Genomic DNA, 21,113 nt, shown 5'->3' with positions numbered 1-21,113 from the left:
TTAAGAAATTATTAATAAACTGCTTTTGCTGAACAACAGGATGCTATAAGAAATGTAAGTGTTTTAGCTTCTGTACATTATAGTATGTATCTGCAAAAGTGACGGTGTTGGCTAGTATTTCTCACCTAATTGTACAACACTGCTTAATCTGAAAGCACAGTAATATCTTGTGTTCAAAACTGCACCTCTGTGCTTGCACATGTAGTTCCACGTGTATCCTGACATGCTTGTGTCTGTGGCACAGCGTGCATGTGCAACTTGACAGGCTATTTAGATTAAAAAGAACCAGTTTTACTCTTCTAGGGTAAAAAATATATAATTGTATTAGAGGAATGGAGAAAGAGATAATTACCTCTACCAAAGATAGGTTATTCAGATATTATACTGTAATCTTTGCTTTTCAAGATTGAGTAAAAAGACATGAGCTATAAACCGTTGGAGTCAGAAAGAAACTTGTCCTATGAAAAAGGTATTTCATAGTCATCCACTGTGGGGCTTCTTCCATTTTCATCTGAAGCAGCTGAGCTCTTCTCAGAGGCAGGAGGTTAGAGGTCATGGGATGAAACTGGTAGTTAGAACTTTTAAATCTGGAATAATTTGACCAAAAAATGGCAACTCTTGTTATCCCTATTGTTTAATGTTTTGCTTTTCAGTGGTAGTACTATATCCACACTGTTGGACATAAGGGGAAGTAGGATATGTTTTAAGCAGCTCAGTCTGCCTTCATGCTGAACAAGATCATGTGATGCTATTAAACATGATGCCAAGCTCAAGCTATTAAGCTGTACTGAAAGACAAGGTATTTTAGTTCTGGCTCATGCTGTGCTACTGCAAGCACAAAATCTTGGGAAAGCTTGCTTATGTCTGCATGGAATATGCCATAAGACATACACTGTTATGGAAGTTTAGTGCTTAATAGTCAGGTCTGCTGTCTGAAACCATCACTTACTGAACTCCAGAAGAGACTGTAAAAAGATTATGATGTTTCTTAAACAACTTGATTGGAGGGTGGATAAGCATTATTAATAGATTTTGGTCCTCCATTGTATGTGAAGATACTTTGACGCAGGCATGTAGATTTATAAAGATTATTTCCAATATTACTGTCTGTAGTTTAAAAATACAACCAAATTGATGCATTTCAAAGTGTTCAAATGCATACTTGTGTAGGGAGATAGGTATCTGCAGATATATTTTATCATCTGAAAATTGTTTCACTGGAGGAATATCAAAGATAGAAGTACAAGATTTGACAAAAACCTAGTAACTCTGAGGTAAGATTGATAATTTTCAGATAGTGTATCCAATACAATACACAGCATTTTTGGTGGCAGTTTTGCTAATCAAAGATATATGCTATTCTCCAATGATTTAAAACCTATGTGAACTCTCATGAGTATGCATTATTATCATTATACTTTAAATGTTACTACTATTAGCAAAGAGCAGATTAACATTGTGAGTTAGACTCTAGTTCTGTTCTCACTGATTTTTCTATCCACCTCAGAGTAGTAGCAAGCCATCAATTCAGAGATCATTGAGTGGGAATGGATACTTTGTCACCAAATAGTTGAATCTTGTTAAAAAGTACATTCAAATGACTCTTGTAATTCACATATAATCACCTTTTTTGTGAGAGACGGATTTTGTGCTTGAACACAAATGGCAAGCATGTGGATGCTATTTACGTATCTTTCCCATTACCAGATAGTGTTTCTAGCTGATGGTAAACTAGACAAAGTTGCCAAAAAACATGCCGACCTCCTCAAACAATTTTGAGCTACTGTATACTCGAAGTTCTCCTTGGAAACTTTAAGGCAATTGCAACATATGGAAATAATGCTGCAAGATTATCAGTCCGTAAACTACTCCCTACCTAACCTCCTCACCTCATAATACATAATAGAATAGAAGATCTTAGTGGCTCTGTAATATACCTTCTTCTCTATAATATACTCATTCAGAATGAAACAAGCATTAGGAGAAGATCATCACTGCATATTTTTACCAGAAAAACTTTTTATTATTGTCTTTTATAGAGGGATGTCATTTATCAGAAGTATGGATATGGAGGTTTTGTTTAATTAGCTTTGATATATTAGAAATGGAAGACTAAGAAACACAATTTCAAGCTAAATCCATATTTGGGAAATTAAATTTATTAGCTTTCTTTTCAGAGGTGCTATGTATGACCTCCTGAAATTTACAGTATTCAGCACTTCTGAATACCTAACAACTTTTATGTAGGTTCCTAAACATCAGTTTCATTCCATAAGTATGCTTGCACAGTTTTGAAGTGTTGACCTTACTTTTTTCTATTATTCCTTATTTATTTTAATAGCAGCAGAGTGCTCTACCTCCCCTGTCATTTTCAGTAGATTCAAAGGAATAAACATCTTCCACAGCTAGTAAATCTCAAAGCCTTTATCAACATGTGGGACATAAGCGTTGCCTCAGACACACTTACCCTAGGATGGGATTATTGCTTAAAGATGATAATATTGTGGAATAATCCTTTTATAAGTATTCTTTTATAAAAAGCCATTTTTAGAAAAAAACTTAAGAAAGCTGCAGGTATAAACCTTTATTTCAGCTGTAGAAACTGATACTTTAAGCTTTAAAGTCTGTAATTCCACATAATATCAAAATTGATTCATGCCTGTGGTTTGAAATAATTTTTAATACAAAAACATTAATTTAAATTTTTTCTTATTATTTAGAAGTAAAGAATGCAGCTAGATCAAGTTATCCAAAATGTTCATATCAATTCAAGAATGCAACTACTAATGCATTGGTTGGTGCCAAGTCCACTGAAGGAATCCCGGAACCTGTTCCACTTGTTAATAACCGTAAAGGGAGCCTCTTCCTACCCAACAACCCCTCGCTGCTGCACCTTAACTTATTGAGTTCTGTTGAACAAGGAAAATCTACGTACTGTAGATTGCAAAGGGCACTCAGCTTGCCTGTAAAATACCGCTACCACTCCCAAAAGCCTGGGTTGAACCAAGATCTCCGTAGGTAGCCCCGTAGTTGGATGCATAAGGCAATACAGATCGGTTTGTGCATGGTTTTGCAGTCTGTTTTCAACATGACTATGACATTACTAATGCTCTGTTAAGTGCTTACCGATGTGGGTTTCTCCAGATGTGGTGATTAATAAGTTAATCAAGATAGCTGGTCAACTAATGTTTCTGGGTGGTTTGTGCTTTACCTTTCATATGGTTTATTTGCTCTGAAGCATTTACATGCTGGGCAGAATGAGTTTACCAGGTATTCCAGTTCACGTGATGTTCAGTAACATAGATGTTATTTCAAATTCCAGCTCTTTTCGGGGTCTAAAAAACAGTGCCTGTAAACTGTTCTGCTAGTGACCTGGGAGAGGCGGTGAAGGAAATAGATTTATTTAAAAAATAGTAACAAAATAACAAAGAAAAAAGTTATGAACTTGTCCACTGTTTCTGAAAGACATTCCCTTTATTTTGCTTAAAAAATGAAATGCGGATAAAAGTCAAGTAATATGTTGTTACAGATGTTCAGCTCCACATTACGGCTGTTAAAATTACCAGCACATCTTAAATCAATTCACGGAACATTGTCTGGAGGTTATGTCATTGAAATAATGAATCCTCTTTACTCAAGAATAAGCAAACATGTTAAAACATCAGTGTAACTTTAAATTAAACTCCAGCATAAACCAGAGCATCTGAAGCCTCATTAGACTTGCCTGACATTTTTCTAGCACTGAGTCTTCCTGAACTGCAAAACTGTTAGATTCTCTGCCTATTAGACAAGTGAGCACTGGGCTGTTACAACAGTACATTCAGTGTTATACTTAAGGATGTGCAAACAAGCTCTTGAATTTTATTGGAACTCAGAGGCTGGATTGAGTTCCGATTCTATAAAATTCTGTGTCCAATTCTTGAACGTATTTGCAGTTTTCATGAAAGCTGGTAAAGAAAGTCTGCATAATATAATATGACTGTATTTTAATACAAATCCTGTAGCAAAAAGACATCTAAAATACTAAAAATGGGGACATGTTCTCATTAACAAAAGCACTAGGTCAAACATACAACATCAGAGTTGAGTTGTCATATATCACAGCCCATTATTCAAATATGGTTGTTTTTCATAAGAACAAGCAAATTTAAGACTCCCTTTTAAATTAATGCAGACACAGGAACCATGAAACTAAAAAGATATTTTATGGCTTTACTAAAAATTTTGCTAGATCTATTTCTTTAAATATGCAGGAAATTGAGAAGAGTATCTGAAGGATAATAATTAAATATGTTTTATATGCTACTTACTACTAAGAAGCCACTTGTGAGTTATCATTGCAACACTTTTGGGAACCAAGCCATAGGTAATGGTGTCTATTATATACCATTCACATATTTCAGCTTCATGGATTCCCTTTCCCCATTCTTACGGAGCTGCGTTTCTAAACTGTAGATGCCCTGTAAACTCTGCACACAGATTTCATTGAAAAACAAAATCTTGTTAGGATGTGATATGATTAAGATAGATCACCTTTCATTGCTGCAATGAGAATAAATGGCTTCCTTGCTTAAGCAAGGCATTGCTTTAGCAACAAATTGAGATCCCTCAGAAGACTTTGCTAACAGGTATTAACTAGTGAGCCACATTAACCTTGGACTTTCCAGGCAATTGGTGACAGTAACATAGTTTGAATATGACAAGCACATATCAACAGAGGGAGCTTATTTATTGTAGATGCAGTACCACAAATAACTGCAGACTGCTGGAAATCTAATTCTAGAAATGGTTATTCTGGGTGATTACTAGTAAGGCTTTGTTTTTTAATTGGACAGCAGGATAGCATCACCTGGCAGCACTGGAGAACACAGATGTTGAACCATATAGTACAAAAGATCCTTATTGTACTAACTTTCACTATTTGAAAGGAGCAGATAGGAGCCGTATTAGCTAGCTGAAAACTTGGAAAAGTACTCTTTTTTAATAGTGTTTTCTATTGTTCATAGAAATGTTTCTGGCTATAATATGATCTACAGTTGACTTGTGTTAACGTAAGGTTTTGCACATGGTCCTGGTGGCTATATATCTTCCTCCAACTATTAAAATAGTATAACAATATGCTTTACTTATGGTGCAATACTGAATCTCTGGACAAACATTCTGCAACCCCATGGTAGCAGATTAAATTAAGTGAAATTTAGAATTCTTACTACCAAGAGAGCAAAACATATCAGTTATAACTGGTTTCTGAAAGGAACATTTTGCATGGTTCTTGTTCCTTTGATCTTTTAAGTGGTGGATTCATCAGATTGGAACTGAATATTTATATCCTATAAAGAACAAAAGAGCACACTGTATATCTTGAAAGCAACCTATTGTCTGTGTGGAATAGCATGTGAATAACTTTTTGATAGACAAGTTTAAAACAAGACTAGGCCATTTCCAAGAGAGTGATTTGCAGAGGGTGTTCTGAAATGCACAGATACTTGCAGTTTGTTATAATGAGAAATAGAAGGGTATTACTAACAAAATAATTCTGTGCATATTCACTTCATGTTACAAATAGGTAAATACTGAAGTGATCTAGTTTAATCCAAACAAACTGTCACAGAAAGAAAATTTCAATGTGTATATTTTTGAGAATTTTCTGTGGGCTTATTTATCTCTCAGCCAAACAACAGATGGTACTTGACTAATCATCAATAAGTATTTCCACTATAGGACTCTGACTTGGAAAAAAAGAAAGGTCAAATGATAAGGAAATGGCTTTGTCTGTGGGGATGCTGCCTGAGAAGAAAAGAAAGTTAAGTTAGTGAAATAAATCATTATTAGACAGTCATTTGTCTGGTCTAAATATTACCATTTACACCACTCTTTGGGGCATTTATTTTGGGGTTAGCTTTTTGTTTGTTTGTTTTTCTTTTGCAGTGCTTTCTTTTGTTTTGATTCCCTTGATGTGTTAGGTCACTTAAGAAGACAGCACATCTGTCTTTTCCGGGCCCAGTCCTTCGGTCTTGACAAAGGCAAAATGAAGTTCCATAGCAGACTTGGGCAAACGGACAGACATGACAGGCTAGAATGCAATCTGTAATAAAATAGTGTCAGAAGAGGGTTATAGCAGAAGGATATTGCTTAATTTCTTCCCAGATAAGTCTAAGGCACGTGACATATTTCCAGGTTTTGTTGTTGTTCCTACATAGCTCATTGCAAATAGAATTTTTTTTCCAGCTTCTGCTTATGCACTGCTAGTGTGTATTAAGCTCTTTTAATATAGCTACTACTACTACTACTAATCTCCTTTCTTTTAGCTTTAAAGTAACAGCTTCCTAGGCATCAGTTATATTATCTTCTAGTTCATTTTTCAGTTAACAATAGAATGGGGAAAAAAAGTGTATTTTTCCTTCTTTATATTAGAATAATTCAGCATTCGTGTCAATTTGGGAAAGGAGGCATAAGATAATTTCCTTTGATAGCACATGTAAACCTTATGTGCAGATTATCAAGTGCAGTAACAATCTTGAAGCAGTAAAGATGACGGTTAATTCTTATCGATGAGTTATTAGGAAGCTGCACTTGTTTAAGCAATACGTATTGTGACATAGGTTATCCAAGAGTAGTTTATGATTGGCACAACCATAAGTGATTTTATATCTGGAAATTGATCTCTCATTGAAAATGCACCTCATCCTCATTAAAAGATTGCATAACACATGCATCCTCTGTTACACAGGTATTGTCTCCCCACTTCCATTCAACCTCATTCTGTTTACTCCTGTTAAAACTCCCTTTTGTGAGAAGGGTAGAGCGATGAGGTCTGACTTGTGCTGGAGATCTGTGCACAATGGCAGGCTGCGTTCACATTCCCGACTAACTGAATCATTGAACATCAAGGCATTGAATATTTTACATCTCTTCATGAAGACTCTGTTGTTTGGCATGTGAGGAGCAAGAACCAACTGGTGTCTAGTTCATTAGCAAAAGCAGGCTGGCAGCTGTTATGTTGGTATTGCAAATAGTACTCCATCTTTCTGGGAATATAGCAGAGCACTAATTCTACTTTTCTGTAGCGCAGATTAACTGAAAATAACTCTAAGAATAACCCGAATGTGGTTCCCGCCCCCCCTCGTTTTTGAAGTATGAAACCAATTTGAACGCCTGTGTTCAAAACCCTGGTATTCTTCCCTGCTTCTCCTTCAAACCAATCTCTTCAACTAACATGTATTTGATTTTTATTACTGTTGGGCCTATGTTAGCAATGAAGTATCAGTGCGTGAATGGACATAGAGTGTGTGTTCTTTGCTACTTCACTTGTATTTCATATTGCACTTCGAACAGTACTTAATCTCATGAGTTCCTTATATTTCCAGTTGAAGATGAGCAGCCGTCGACACTATCACCCAAAAAAAAGCAGCGAAACGGAGGCATGCGAAATTCACCCAACTCCTCACCCAAACTGATGAGGTAAGACTGTAAGAAACTCGTACCTTCATCTCCTTTCTTCCCTCCTTCCTCTTCTCCTCCCCCCACATCAAAAATAAGGGGAGGGGGTGGAAAAAAAAAGATTGTTAGATGCTTTCTGAAAGGCTGAAGTATTTATTCTGTCAGCTTGTCAGCAGTTAATGATAGAGCTGAAAAAAATTCTGTCATGAAAAACAGTTTGAAAAGCTGTTTGAAAAATACATAGGCTTTAAAGTCTTAGCTGTCACCCTGTCCTGTCCGTGTGTAGTTCTTAAACAGCAGTGGCACTAATGATAGCACTAACCAATCAGGGGAACTCATGTGGTTAGTTTGCCTCAGGCAATTCTCTTTTTGTTGGATTCCCTCTGAGTACTGTTTTCTGTACTTAAGGCCATATGTGAGATGTATCATCACAATCAAAAATGAACCTGAATATTACCTTCCTTTTATCCTGTCGATTGAAATCAAATTTCTGTTAATTGATTTAGACTGATAAAAAAGTCTAATAATCTATGTACTTGCCAAAGCAAAGTTCAAAACTAATGCAGTTTTACTCAGGCTAAAAGCACATTAATTATGAAATACAGGGATTTTTAAGAGGGTAGTATATACTCTAAAAGTGGGTGATGAAAACATCATCTTGTTAGTGATATTTTTCCCCTGTTGCTGTGTGTACATTATTTTACACCGGTACACCTTTGTATTACTATGTAGTTTCCTTCCATAGGACAAATTACCTCTAAGAGATTTGTTAAAACTAGAACTGCAACACGAAATTGGAATCTATTAAAATAATACGGCATTTGCTTTCTGTCTCACTGTGCTTCATCTTTTGCCTGCTCAAGTCAGTCAGAACAGGATCAGATAGCGGACGTGGAGTTTTCTACAAAGAAGCTGTTCCTGCTCTGGTTTTGCATATGTAAAGTAGCCAGGCTGGAACCTCAGTCCATAACTGTATCCAGAACTAAATAGCAGAGATTTTCCACTGCATATATATATATATAAATGTAAACTTATTTACATGTATAAACAGACACATTCATCCAGTTTCGGTGTATGTGTAATAGTAACTGCTGTGCAGTCACAGAGGTTAAGTGGAAAAAATTAATATGAACATATAGTCCTTTCTATATATAAAATCATTCCTGACTTTTCCTTTATTTTTGACAATGATTTTGTTCTTTTAACGGTTCTGGATACAGCTAGGTAATATTCCTCTTTGTATTTCAGTCAGTAGACTGGAAATTTTCTTTTGCTAGTTACAGAAGCACACATATTTGTTTATTGTTGCTGCAATACAGGGCATATTCAAGGACGTAACTTCTACAAGTCGTCTTCATCTCTGTTTAGACTACAGAACCAAAAGTGAGATTGATTCACAGGAGAAAATGCACCCAGCTGTGGCTTTTTTTCCCTATTGACCATCTATTTCTGTTAAATGTATCATTAAAAGTTCTCTGCCTTCCTGTTAGCTCAGCCTTGCCCATATGACACTGATTTACATGCTTGTTTACAGTTTATGAGGAAGAATAAAATGAACATACTGGCAAGCTTCTCATTTTTATGGTGCCAGTTGTCATGCTAGCATCATTTTCAATTTACTTACCTTTGGACAGTCTTCTTATCTGGTACTAACAGTTTTAACCACTTAAAGTTTTAAACATGTGGGAGATTCGCCCTCCCCCCCAATCCTAATTTTGGGGAAGTAGAAATAAAAAGAAAGAGAGGGGGAGAGAGAGAGAGAACTGAAACGTTTGGAGCTGAGCACACTGTCCCTGTTTGCTATGTAAAGTATGCCTCATTTCTTTGATCTTGAGTAATAATAATTCTGGGGAGTTATACTGTTTTCATATGCTTCAAAGCTGTGTCAAAGTTTTGCTGCTTAAGGGTACTTCTTTATTCTATTGGCTCTTGGGTACTGAGATGACAGGTCCTCTGTACTAGGTGCAGGCTTTTTCAAGTCATAGCCTTCAGCAAAACATCAAATTACCAAATACAGGGTAACATACTTCTACACAAATGCCTTTCCTGTAGATATATTATACCATATATATTAAATACTTTAGTGTTACACGGTACATTTTATGTGCAATAGAAAGTGATGGTTTGAGGTAGCCTTAGGGGTACTTTTTTCCACAAGCAGAAAAAGCTAGTGTATACCGTATCAAGTATGGTTTTTACAGGACTTTCTGCCCGAAGGCCTTTGTAAATAAGTAATGATCAACAGATTGGCTGTGGGTTTTTGAAAAGCATGCCTGTGTCAGTTTGCATGATGGGGGAAGATTTTCAAAGTGGAGCCTGCTTTCATTGCCTGCTGAAGAGGGACTGAGGGAGAGTAGTCGTCCTGAGCCTGAGCTGTCTGCTCAGTAGCACATCGGAATTGCTAAATACAGGTCGAGCAGCGAGTGGAGAACTTGCCAGGCTTCCAAATGCAGACATTGTTTTCTTCCTCCTCTCCCATGCTGCTAAATTTATTCACCAGCCCTGTGTTGGCACCCTCAACCTCTCCCCAGACCCAACCATCTCTTTGTCTTACCCTTTATCTACATCGACTTAACTTTGGTTCAAGGCGCTAAATAAGAGAAAGTGGATTGAATCAGAAGAGAACTCTGTTAAGCTTTGTGTGTAATGGCCAAGCGCTTTTCTCCTTTGCAATAAACAAAGGTGGGCTGTATTATCTGCTATTTTGTATCCTCGTAAATTACCTAAAGCGACAGGTACTTGTTTTCCTGCCCAGAAATCTTTAGTGTATGTCAGCTAAAGGTACATAAGGGGTAAATCGGCTAACGAACTGTCATATCTGTAGCTGATATTTATCTTTGCAATATTTTTCCTAAATTTACTTTAAAAGCTCCTTTTCAAAGCCAGCTTCACCCCTGTCCCTCCCACAGAAAGAGCTGGCTACTTTGCAGCCTTTTCCTCAGCTGTGGTCCTGGATCTAGAGGGGGCCTGGAGGACAAGAACTCTGGAGCACATAAAGGAGGAATATGTGAAAGGTTCATTTATAAATTGTAATCAGAGTTGTGATTTTAGAATCACTTTCTGAGCAGCCTTACAGTTAAGATAATGTTGAAAATGCTGCGTAGATTTTAGATTTCCACGGTGGCTGGGGCAAATCAGGGAAGCGGGTATTATGCCATGAGATAAAACTTCATGGCTTCTGCTATCACTGGAGTAGACAGAGGACAGAAGCTATATCATAGGGATTCCCTGGGACATCATGACAAGAGGTCTGACAGGTGCTTATTTAGACCTGGTCAGGAAGTGGGAATTTTTGAGATTTACTCACACATAAGTAGAAAGCTGTATTACCAAATATGATCCGGATAGATAGATTGAAGATATTTTTTCAATGTCATCTTTTTGATGTTATTGTCTCTAAATGCCAATAAATTACTAGCTGAAATAAAGAGATGGTAGGCATAGAAATGTTCTTTGTATACATCACAAATGGTCTAGATTCACATTTAGAAAGTCACTGTTCTAACTGAATCCTGCATTGCATCAAATGGCATGGGCAGAATCACACTGATGCAATACTGGAAGAATCTAATCAATCAGAAACAAATCCTTCAAATTCCAACTATAGCTACAAATGCAAATACACTAGAAAAATACTCTTCATTGTCATGGTTATTTCTGTCTGTTTTACCTCAACAGAAGTCTGTCCCATTAAACCCACAAGAACATGGGTATTATTTAAAGATAACTTAAACTCCAACAGGAAAAAACGGATACTTCTGCTGTGGAGATGTGAACACAAGGAAATCCTATTACAATAAAGAGTAAAATTAAAACAGGAAGTGGAAGGGAAAGGAAGGAAAGCTGTGAGTAGCAGAGTAATCACATATCAGGTCTCCTTCTTCATGAGACGGAGAAGAAAAGTAGAACCATTTGATGCCTCTGGTGTCATGCAGTGATATCAAGTCACCTGTTCATCATCTCACAGTCACAGGTTTTGATGCATGTTATTGGTGAACAGCCACATTAAATATGAGGAGGCTATGTCGCCCGAATATCAAATAGCAAAGCTAGTTTTTTTAAAAAAGTGTCATTTTGGATTCCAGAATGACCAGTAAAAATGGAAAAGCCCTGGATATGAATCAAAAAAGCCACTTAAAAGGATTGTTGCTGGGGCTCAAGTCCGCACTTAATGCTTTGGTAGCTGCTACTGCATGAGTGGAATACACTGACTTGAAGGAAATGTCAGCCCAGCTGAGTCAAACTACCTCTTAATGCAAGAACAAATAGCATATGACAGGGCCCAAGGGGCCTGAAGAGCAAACAAATAGTTTGTCCCTGTCCACTCTGAATGTAGTGGTGTAGTTGACATAGGCCTCTAGACAAGTAGCATACTCAGCAAAGGGTCATTATCATTAGTGTCCCTGATCACATAAGAATCAGAGGCATCAGAGGACGCTGGGTTTTCAGTGTGTTGCCAAGGAGAATTTCATAAGCCTGAGGATTTTTCTTGATCAAGGTTCTAAAATAATTCCCAGCCAAGCCATAAAATTTGCTCAAAGACTGTCAAGACCCCGCTAAGTGACACGGAAAAAAGTGAGCTTTTTGGCATACGTTTCTGGAAACCTAATGAGATTATTTATCTGAAGTTGAGGGGGAAACCTGCTGTCTTTTTTCCTGAAGTTGGATATAATATTCTAAGTATATGAACAATGGCTGTGCACATTTATCTCCTCATCTACCCACCTAGCTACATACACTCAAACGTACACACATGTTCCTTCTAGTGCCACTCAGGATGAATTTGTATTGCCCCCACCATTGTAGTGCTGCCCTTCCATGAGCTGAAACTGTGAGCTTTCTCATAGGAACTAAAAACAGTGATGGGAGGTCTAGAGGGGAACATTTCTCAAGCAAAAACTGGTAAAATAAGTTCAATCTGATCATTTTCCATGACTCCCCTAAAGCAGGCATGAAGGTAAGGTTTGAAGAGGTGAAAGCTCACTGATTAACCATAATAATGGTTTATATTTATGTCCCTCAGCCTTGGAGATTTCCATCATGTACTCCAAAATTTATGTCCTTTGTTAAGGATTTACAAGGCTAACTTTATGCAGTGCTAATATGCAATGATAACTAAGCTGCGACACAGCAGGTATTTAATAGCACATTTCACTGCCTGATTCTGTTTTACAAGTTCCCTACAACCAATGTGAGCAACAGGAGTAGCTCAGTAATTGCTGTGCTATCTTAGACCTGTTTCTAACAAGGTTATACAATGAAAAGGTTTGAATGATAGGGGGTAGTATATGTTAGCCCTCTGACTGTGCTACCATTGGTAGTTGTGCTATAAACCATGGGAATAAGAAGAGTACCAGATTTTTTTGAGAGTACTGTGAAATCTTGCACAAGTGTTTTTGAGATGAGAGAGCAGTGTCAGGAAAGAAAAGGAGAATTTTCTGGCAGAAAAAATCTACAGGCTTTTTTATAAAGTTCAGAGTAACAGAAGATCCACTCAGATCAAGGCAATGGAAAGGAAAAACTCTTTAGCTTTAAACTGAGTTTAAAGAAAATAATGTATTCTTATAAACTTTGACTTGCAAAAGTGGTAGCTTTTATCATAAGGTATAAAGGCTACACACTTCATTTAAGTGGCAAAAAACACTCCTATATTTTATGATGCCACTTAACTGTGGGTTTATTTTTTTACAAATGAAAAATTATTTTTTCAGGTACATTCTCCTACCCCTCAAAGATTGCTAGTTCTGCAGCTTAAGTAGATATAAATGGGAAATATTAAAACCAGAAGATACATTGGCTGTGTGTCTTGTCTCCCCTTCATTAAATTGCTCGTCTAAAAGTCTAAAAGTTAACTATTTCGTTACTTTTCTATGTGAGAGGATCATACTTCAGAAGCATATTCTGAGCATGTCCTGAGGTATCAAGATACTTTAATGAGCAAGATTCTTACAGTAAATAGCTATATATCAGTGTCCTTAGTAGTCTTGATAAATTAACGTGAACTCTGCAGTAAGGCTTCTGAGGATAAAAAAAACTTCAGTGACATCTGGGCAGAGAGAGAGGGAAGGAAGGAGAATTGTTAGTATTCTTAGCACTGTAATTCAGCCCATAAGCTTGCACAGGGCACTAGGTACTAACCACTGTATTAGATGTATTATTCTTTGTAGATTTAGGGGAAAAGACAGTGTGAGATTGTAGTCAATATTAGGATAGCTTCTGCATATGAGAATGAACGCGTTTAACAGTAAACTGCAGGTTTTCTTTCTCTTGTAGCATTGGGTTTTCTTCTCTAAAGCCCCATGCATCTGGGCACTGAATCCTTATAAATTTCATTGCTGATTAACCTGGGAAAGGAAAGAGCAGTAAGAGTGTCATTAGTGTAACACACATAGGCAACAAATTCTCATTACAACTTAATGCCATCCATACAGACTGCAGAGGGTCACAGGGAATGCCTAATGGTAGCCGACAAATGTTGGGTGTATTAGTCACAAAACATTTGCTGAATTCCATCAGAATGTCGTGACAACCTTCACAGCTAGTCCCAGCGAGCTGCCGGAGTCAGTGGAGTTTGCCTGTGACAAGCCGTCACTCTATCTTGGTTGAGCTTTATAGCACCAGTCAAAGCAGTCAGAGAAGATTGAAGTGACAGAGGCCCACTGAGTAAATAGTGAAACATGCAGCACATCATGAAATATTCAGCCAGGGTGTAAAAACTCTAAATGCTTTTTCAATTATTAGCACCTGCACTGGCTGCATACATCTAACACTAACAGCATGTTAATTGCCACAATTTGTTAGGGTAGTTGTAGGAGAAATTTCAAAGGCATGAGACATTCTCTAGTGTGTCTTCAGTTCCTATCTTACCTTCAGCAAACCCACTTCTTCCTCCTAAAATTAAGTATGTGTGCGCATACGCTCCCAAATGCACATCCACATCCAAAGTCGAGTAGGAAAACTCAAAATTCCTGGCCCACGCACAAGGTGAGTTTCAAGACCCTGAATCTCGAGCAGTAGACTGCTAAACATCTTTTTGTGGGCAAAATCCAGATATAGTATATCTGCCTGAGAAAGGCATGACTGCAGACTTTTACAAACACAGGTTAAAGAGGACTTGTGTTGTTCCCAGGGGTGTTTTGCCATGGATTTTATATAAGGAGAATTTTATTGTAGGGCAGAATGAAAAGTAGCCAAGACATCATTTTACTGATGTGCAAAGGCTGACAGATTACAGTTTATTTTCAAACAATACCAGGGTCCCTACCGATCATATAGTATTCTCGTTCCCAGTGCTCAACACATGGAGCAGTTCCACTGCAGATCAATGAGGGTATATTGCTTTAAAGCTCAAAATTGCATATCAATGACAGCAAGAGGGTTAAGACAAAGGTGACACAATCCAAGGATAAGCTAAACTATAGTCATTTAATGAGGCAGCCATTTGGCCCCGAATGGTCTTTTCAGTTCTGTCCATCCCCAGTCATTACTCAGAAGTTCCAGACTCAAAAACTCCAAGTAAATAAGTTTGCAGTAGTTATAAATGGGTGCTAGGAAAGCAGTGCTCTTTAAAATGTAATGTTGACTTCCAGGTTTGCTGGCAGTGGGATTTATGGTTTTGCTTTAGGCTGTTGTCTTCCAGGCAGGCTTTTTGGGGTTGCAGCTGTAGCATGGCGTTTAGCATCGTTTTCAAATTTCATTGATCATAAGCGGCACTATATGCTTTTCAAAACCTTGAAAAGATGGTATTTTGCTCTTCATTTTAAGTCATGTGTATGTAATATCTGCCATGAGAACCACAGAAGCTATTTTTAAACTGGGGTTATGGATGAGGGAAAAATTAACTTTTGCGCCTTTTCTCCCATGCATGCTATGCATGCCTGTCGTTTCCTAGCTGGAATGACCAAATGCTTTGGTCATTGCAAGCCATAAAAGCCAACATCTCAATTAAAACAAACACTATGGATTGTAATTGGTAGAAGTTGGTTTTCTTCCTATAATTTGAATTTTTCAAGCAGATGACTTTACAGCCCTGGAGAACATAATAGCTGCAGCACTAATACAAGCATTTCCACAGTAACCTGCCAATGTGACTCAAGCATGGCTTGACAGGGCCATCTTCAAGGGTGAGGGGGGCAGAGAGGCTCTAGAAACATTCAGTCCATCATTTGGCTGTAAGGGCAACAACTGTAATGCTTTGTGTAATATTAATTTTAATGGGAAGAGGGTGTCTAAACCCCTTAGGCAGATTTGACAGCCTTGGCCTCTGTGTGTCTGTCTTAATTAATCTTTAGTATTTGCAAAACAGGTTTAGATCATCAGATTGACGAGAGCGTGTATGTCCAAAGTAATAATACTATTTTATTACTGTATTACTTCATAAAATGACCTTTTTTTTAAAAAAAAAAAAAGTCCAGAGATTAATTCAGTTTTTAAGTACATAAGCTAGTGCATATTCTGACATCTGAGGACAAAGTTGGACCTTAGTGGTAAACAGTTTTCAACCTCCACAGACATCTTCAGGGATCGCTTTACTGAGAATGAAAAATCATTGATTAAAGAGAGATTAAAATAGTAGCTTAGCCCAGAAGATTTAAATTTAATAAACACACTTATATGTAAAAAACCACACATTCTGAAACACAAAGCGTGGCTAATCTTATCACGGTTTCCTTCTCAGGCAATGATATATTCTCCTAGAGTAATAGTAGTACAATAGTATCTGTTAGCATACTTTCTTGTTGTGTGACCCATCCTGTTTGCTTCTTTTAAGGCTCCCACTTGCTGTACTCCAAGCAGTAAAGCAGAGAATCCAAACAGTTTATCATATTGCAAATAAGTGCCTGTATTGATTTAAAAAAATATATTTTTTTTTTAAGTCACGATTTGTTACCTAAAACTTCAATAGGGAGTGTGTCTGATGATTCACATTCTTCGCCCCTTCCATAGCACACTTCTGTTTAAACCTAAGATAACTAGAAAATATAGTATTGAGGTAAAATTCTAATAACTCTTTGGCACAAGCTACTTTGAATCTTCCCTTTTAGGATGCAAGGCCCTTACCCAAAAGAGAACTGTGCTAGGCTTTAAGCACACACATGCTAAAATTTGCCTCAGACTTCAAGGCAGTTAACCATAATTTGATGTCAGATATCTGTTATCACCTGCTTTCTTATAAGTTTCCTTTCAATTTGTATCATTTCTGTGACTGGGATTAGAGTATTCCTAAATATTCATTTGTGTGAAAGCTTCAGATGAAATCTCAGAGCAGAAAAGAAACACTGATTAGAAAATTTGAATGTGGCATTTTTTACAAACTGATTTATTATAGTTTCTCCGATGAAGGGAAAGGGAAAAGGAAATGTCCTTCCTATATGCATCTAATTCGTGAAAGAAAAAGGAGGCGATTTGATCAGCAAACATGGCTTTTGTTTCAGTGCTGTGCTACGAAAGGCTGGTAGAGAAACATCTTGTGAAAGTTTAGGGGGGAAAAAAAACCAAAACAGAAAGAAAAACTTTTCTTAGTGGAAGCTCCTGAAGATTCCTAACCTTTGGCTAACACATTCCATCAGAAAAAATAGCTAGGACAAAGCACTAAATGTTGTCTGAACTTTAGTACAACCTTCAAATGGAATTGTAGCCATGCTTGCAGACCTTACGCACCTATGAACAGCAAGGAATGCCCTATGAACAGCATTACAGTTAGCTCTCAGCCAAAATTACCATGGCTGCAGCTCGCTGATGAATGGAATAAGAGAATGCAGAGTCTAGATTTTTTTCTAGAAATCATAAAAACCCCCCAAACTCACAGCAAAACCCTTTGGTACATCTTTTGTACCAAGAAGTCACCTCTGCTTCCCACAAAAGAGGGAGCACACTTATGCAAGGCCTTTCATTACTAAACCTGGAGTAGGGTCAGAGACTCCAGGCAGTTCCCTAGAGACTCCTCTGCTGCCAGTGGGTTGATAGTGAAATGTACTGAACTCTCTCTCTGTTGAGTGAATGTAAAAAACTTCAAAAACATCGTGTTTCTTTTTCCAGATGAGTATGATTTACGCCTTTGCCGTGTAGTGCATTGCTTTTTCTTAAAGCATCGGAAGATTCTAGTTTAAATGGAACATTGTATTGATAGTTTCCTTAGTCCTTTTAAGCCACTTTCTATGGAGTTAACCCCGTTTGAGTGAAATCAGTGAGAATTTTCCACTGATTTCAATGGATACATAATCAGTGGCTATAAAATTACACAAACTAATCACCCTGATGGAATTAAAGTTTATACCTTTCTTAGGCATGCAAGCATAACTGTTTTAAGCACGGTAACTTATCGTACTATATTGAGGGTAAATTAACCTATATCATACACAGTGTTCAAAGTCTGCTTTAGTAGACAATGCAGAAGAGAGGTTCTTACTGCAGTCTGCTGGCTCATACGCTTTAAAAGCAGTAAACTTTCCAGTTTTGAGAGTTCAGCCAATACGGGCATTTCTTTAACAGGCTTCAAAAGGCAAACTGCTTTTAAAATTTGGCTACCTGCCCCAGAGTACTTAGCATATTCTTACATTGCAAATATTTTCTTCTTTGAAATGTTACAATTCTGTATCAGGATATTTCAGGCATTCATGGCAAAAACCTTAAGTAAAGACTGTAGTTTTGCCAGACGAAGCTCTGTTCCCTCCTTGAATTTAAGATTTAGGGTCAGTTTACCCTGTGCCTTGTTAACATAGTCCTCTTTCTAATGCTATCACTTAGGGGTCCTCACTAGCATTTGAGAGTGTTGGAGTCACTTAGTACTTAGCTTAATGTTTGATTTTAGCATATAAGTTGAAGAACTGTATGTGTCTGTGCTTAGATGTAACTATATTGCTGGAGAGCAAGTTTATAAAAATGTCTTTTATTTGCTTCTCCTTTGAAAAGCCTTGTGCTTTAAAATCTTGCTGCAAAAACACTTAGAAGGTTATCACAGGTAGAGTTGTCCAAGAAAATGGACATTGTTGTTTGGTATTAAAATCATGTATTCCAGATGTGGGCATTTGTTAGTCAGTCTGCTCTAAACTGACATACTGTTGAATCTTTAAAGGGCTTCAGTTTGGGAAAGCAAAATATGATTGGGCAAATTGCTAAAATATTTAAAGTGCAGCCTGTTAAAGCTTTTACTGCGAAGAGCATCACGTCAGAAGTTGTATGTGGTAAAAGCAAGTAATTGGCTTTCCATACTTATGCCAGTCAGTCAGCATGGGGCTCTGTTCCTATCCCTTCTACTTCATCGCAGATGCTAATAGCAACTCTGATATTTATTTTGGAGGGGTGGGACTGGAAAGAAAAAACTTTTATGGATGTGGTGGTGTCAGAAAGCCCTGTTTAAAATTATATGGTTAATGGTGTAGAAAGAGTATAGAAAATCTCCAAAACCGCACCCAAAATTTAAAAAGTAACTTTTTTTTCTTTTCAGCTTTTGTTTAAAAGTGCCTGCATTGAAAGCACGTTAAAGTGTTAAATACATTTCATTTTTTTACTTTTATCCCTCTTTATACACAGCTCTTGGGATATCTTTCCATCCATAATTCATAATATTTTCCACTTACGTTGTCCTCAACTTGTTTTCCCCAGGCATGACCCCTTGTTAATTCCTGGCAACGAGCAGATTGACAATATGGATGCCAATGTGAAAAAATATGACTCTACAGGGATGTTTCATTGGTGTCCAGCCAAGGACATTGAAAAGGTCATTTTGGTAGGTATTGATGATAAGTTGTGTTTGAAAAGAGGTTATCTGAAGCATAGAACTGATGTCTGATGGATTAATAAATTAATCTCTACTATCATTAAATCCAGTGTATTGAAATCAGAAACACAGCATGGTGAAATCAAAGCTAGCATTTTGGTTAAAGAATTATGATTATATAAATCTGTATGCCAAGTCCAAACAGAGAATTTCTTTTTCATAAGCTGAAATTTGCATATTGAGTTTAAATCTTTAGAGAATTAAGGTTGGAAATATTTAAATGTTTACATACCCCATTTATCTCTTTACACAAGGCAGAATGATTCTAATACAGGCAAATGTTGCTTTGCATTATCTCTTATTTATTTATGTGAATTTTGCTCTCTTAGAACTTCTCTCTCAATTTCCAACATTTCAAGATGCCCAAATAGGCCAGAGTAAGTAGTACTACTACTCTGCCTTTCTAGCATGTTGCAGTGAGCCTAGTCTATGTCTGTTTTGTTTGTTTAACTGGGGAAACCATCAAACTGACTCAAGTCATTAAAAATAATTAGAAGGCCTATCACAGTCTATTTTGCTCGGTGAAAGTTTGTGCCACTTGTGTTCATGTACTCATACCTAAGAGTAACAAGTAACTAACTCCAGATCTCATATGCAAAACTGATGATATTTGAAATGAACTCCCTGGTGGATCTTCACTTTGTCGCACTTCATAAAGCTTTTCGTGAGCCTGCTCTCTTAGATTTTCCTGCACTGTGGCATGGTGTAGCCGACGATGGTGACAGCCCCGGTTTATTCAAGCAATCGGGGGTTAAAAGCTTGTCTCCACTTCTCCTCAGGGGTTTCTGTAATAACCATGACATTGCCTGGAATTGCAATATCGGTGTTTAAACAGTCAAGCAAGTAAATTCCAAATTCTAGAGACTGAGCTGTGAGATGGAGTTTGGCTGAACAGCTTTAAAGAGTATGCATTTATATGTGTTCAGCAGGCAAGGAGGGGCAGCCCTGCTGTACCATACTTTGTAATAGACAGAGGTAGAAATCTGCCTTCATGCTCTACACATTTTAGCGGTCAATCTTTACACGTTATCCCACTTTGAAAAGTGTTTCTCCAAAAATGGCACTGTGGAGTGCCTCGTTTATCATCTCTTCGTAATGCCATGTCAGTTTTTCCCCTTACTAGACTGAATCTGTAAGTCTGGCCAGGTTCTTTTTGCTTCATGCATCATCACCAATAAAGACACTGCCAGCAAAATGCTTCTCTACACCTTTTCAAACTCACAGTCCACAATTTATGTCTACATTCATATCCATGCAAATTTAATGCTGTCCTTAGAGACCACACAAGTACAAATTAGTACATAACTTGAAGATGATGGGATTTCTCAGGTTGTCTTCTAATTGATACTTGATGATGCCTCAATCAGAAAATAATTCATTTTTCTGCCCAAGGTCTGTTTTGGCTCTGCAAAATTCCAGCAGTATCAGGTAGTAAGAACTTTTTCTGACATATAGTCAAATGTACGTGGCTACATACAGATCAATGACTATAGAGTGACATTTTTTACATAATTTCTTTCAAGACTTGGTCTTTGTCTTGTAAAGTCTGAGTATTCCAAACCGATAGGCAGAGGCATGGGACAACTTACATGCTTCACTTGAGCATTTACTCATGTCTTCTGATGTTTGAAGGGCCAAGACCACTCTCTTGGTAGAGTTGTATGAAAATCAATGTAATTGCCCCAGAGAAATTGAAAGCTCATGTATTTTTTAACTGATGAGAAAACTTCTAATCAGAGTTCTCATTCTTCTTACATAGTGAACACTTCTGCTGCATATTCCAATCTGTATTGCACATTGTCATGTTTCCATAATTTAGAAAAAGGACATATACTATGGATAAGTGAGGGGAAAATTTTGCAGTTCACCATTGTCTTAGTTTTATTTATTGGCA

At 37.3% G+C, this 21,113-nt stretch overlaps 1 protein-coding gene across 9 annotated transcripts in view; it reads left to right on the top strand.

The window, feature by feature from the left end:
* KCNMA1 (potassium calcium-activated channel subfamily M alpha 1) overlaps nt 1-21,113 on the top strand; it is a 532,021-nt gene that overhangs the window by 453,864 nt on the left and 57,044 nt on the right. For all 9 annotated transcript variants that reach the window (XM_075505159.1, XM_075505158.1, XM_075505166.1 and 6 more), the window contains 2 exons: nt 7,368-7,461; nt 19,045-19,168. In XM_075505159.1, coding sequence (XP_075361274.1) covers nt 7,368-7,461; nt 19,045-19,168 — 218 coding nt within the window. The remainder of the gene's footprint in view (nt 1-7,367; nt 7,462-19,044; nt 19,169-21,113) is intronic.

Source organism: Mycteria americana, chromosome 6 (genome assembly GCF_035582795.1).
Source record: "Mycteria americana isolate JAX WOST 10 ecotype Jacksonville Zoo and Gardens chromosome 6, USCA_MyAme_1.0, whole genome shotgun sequence".
NCBI lineage: Eukaryota > Metazoa > Chordata > Aves > Ciconiiformes > Ciconiidae > Mycteria > Mycteria americana.
The sequence above is the reverse complement of the archived record's forward strand: the minus strand, read 5'-3'. Positions and strand labels throughout refer to the sequence as shown.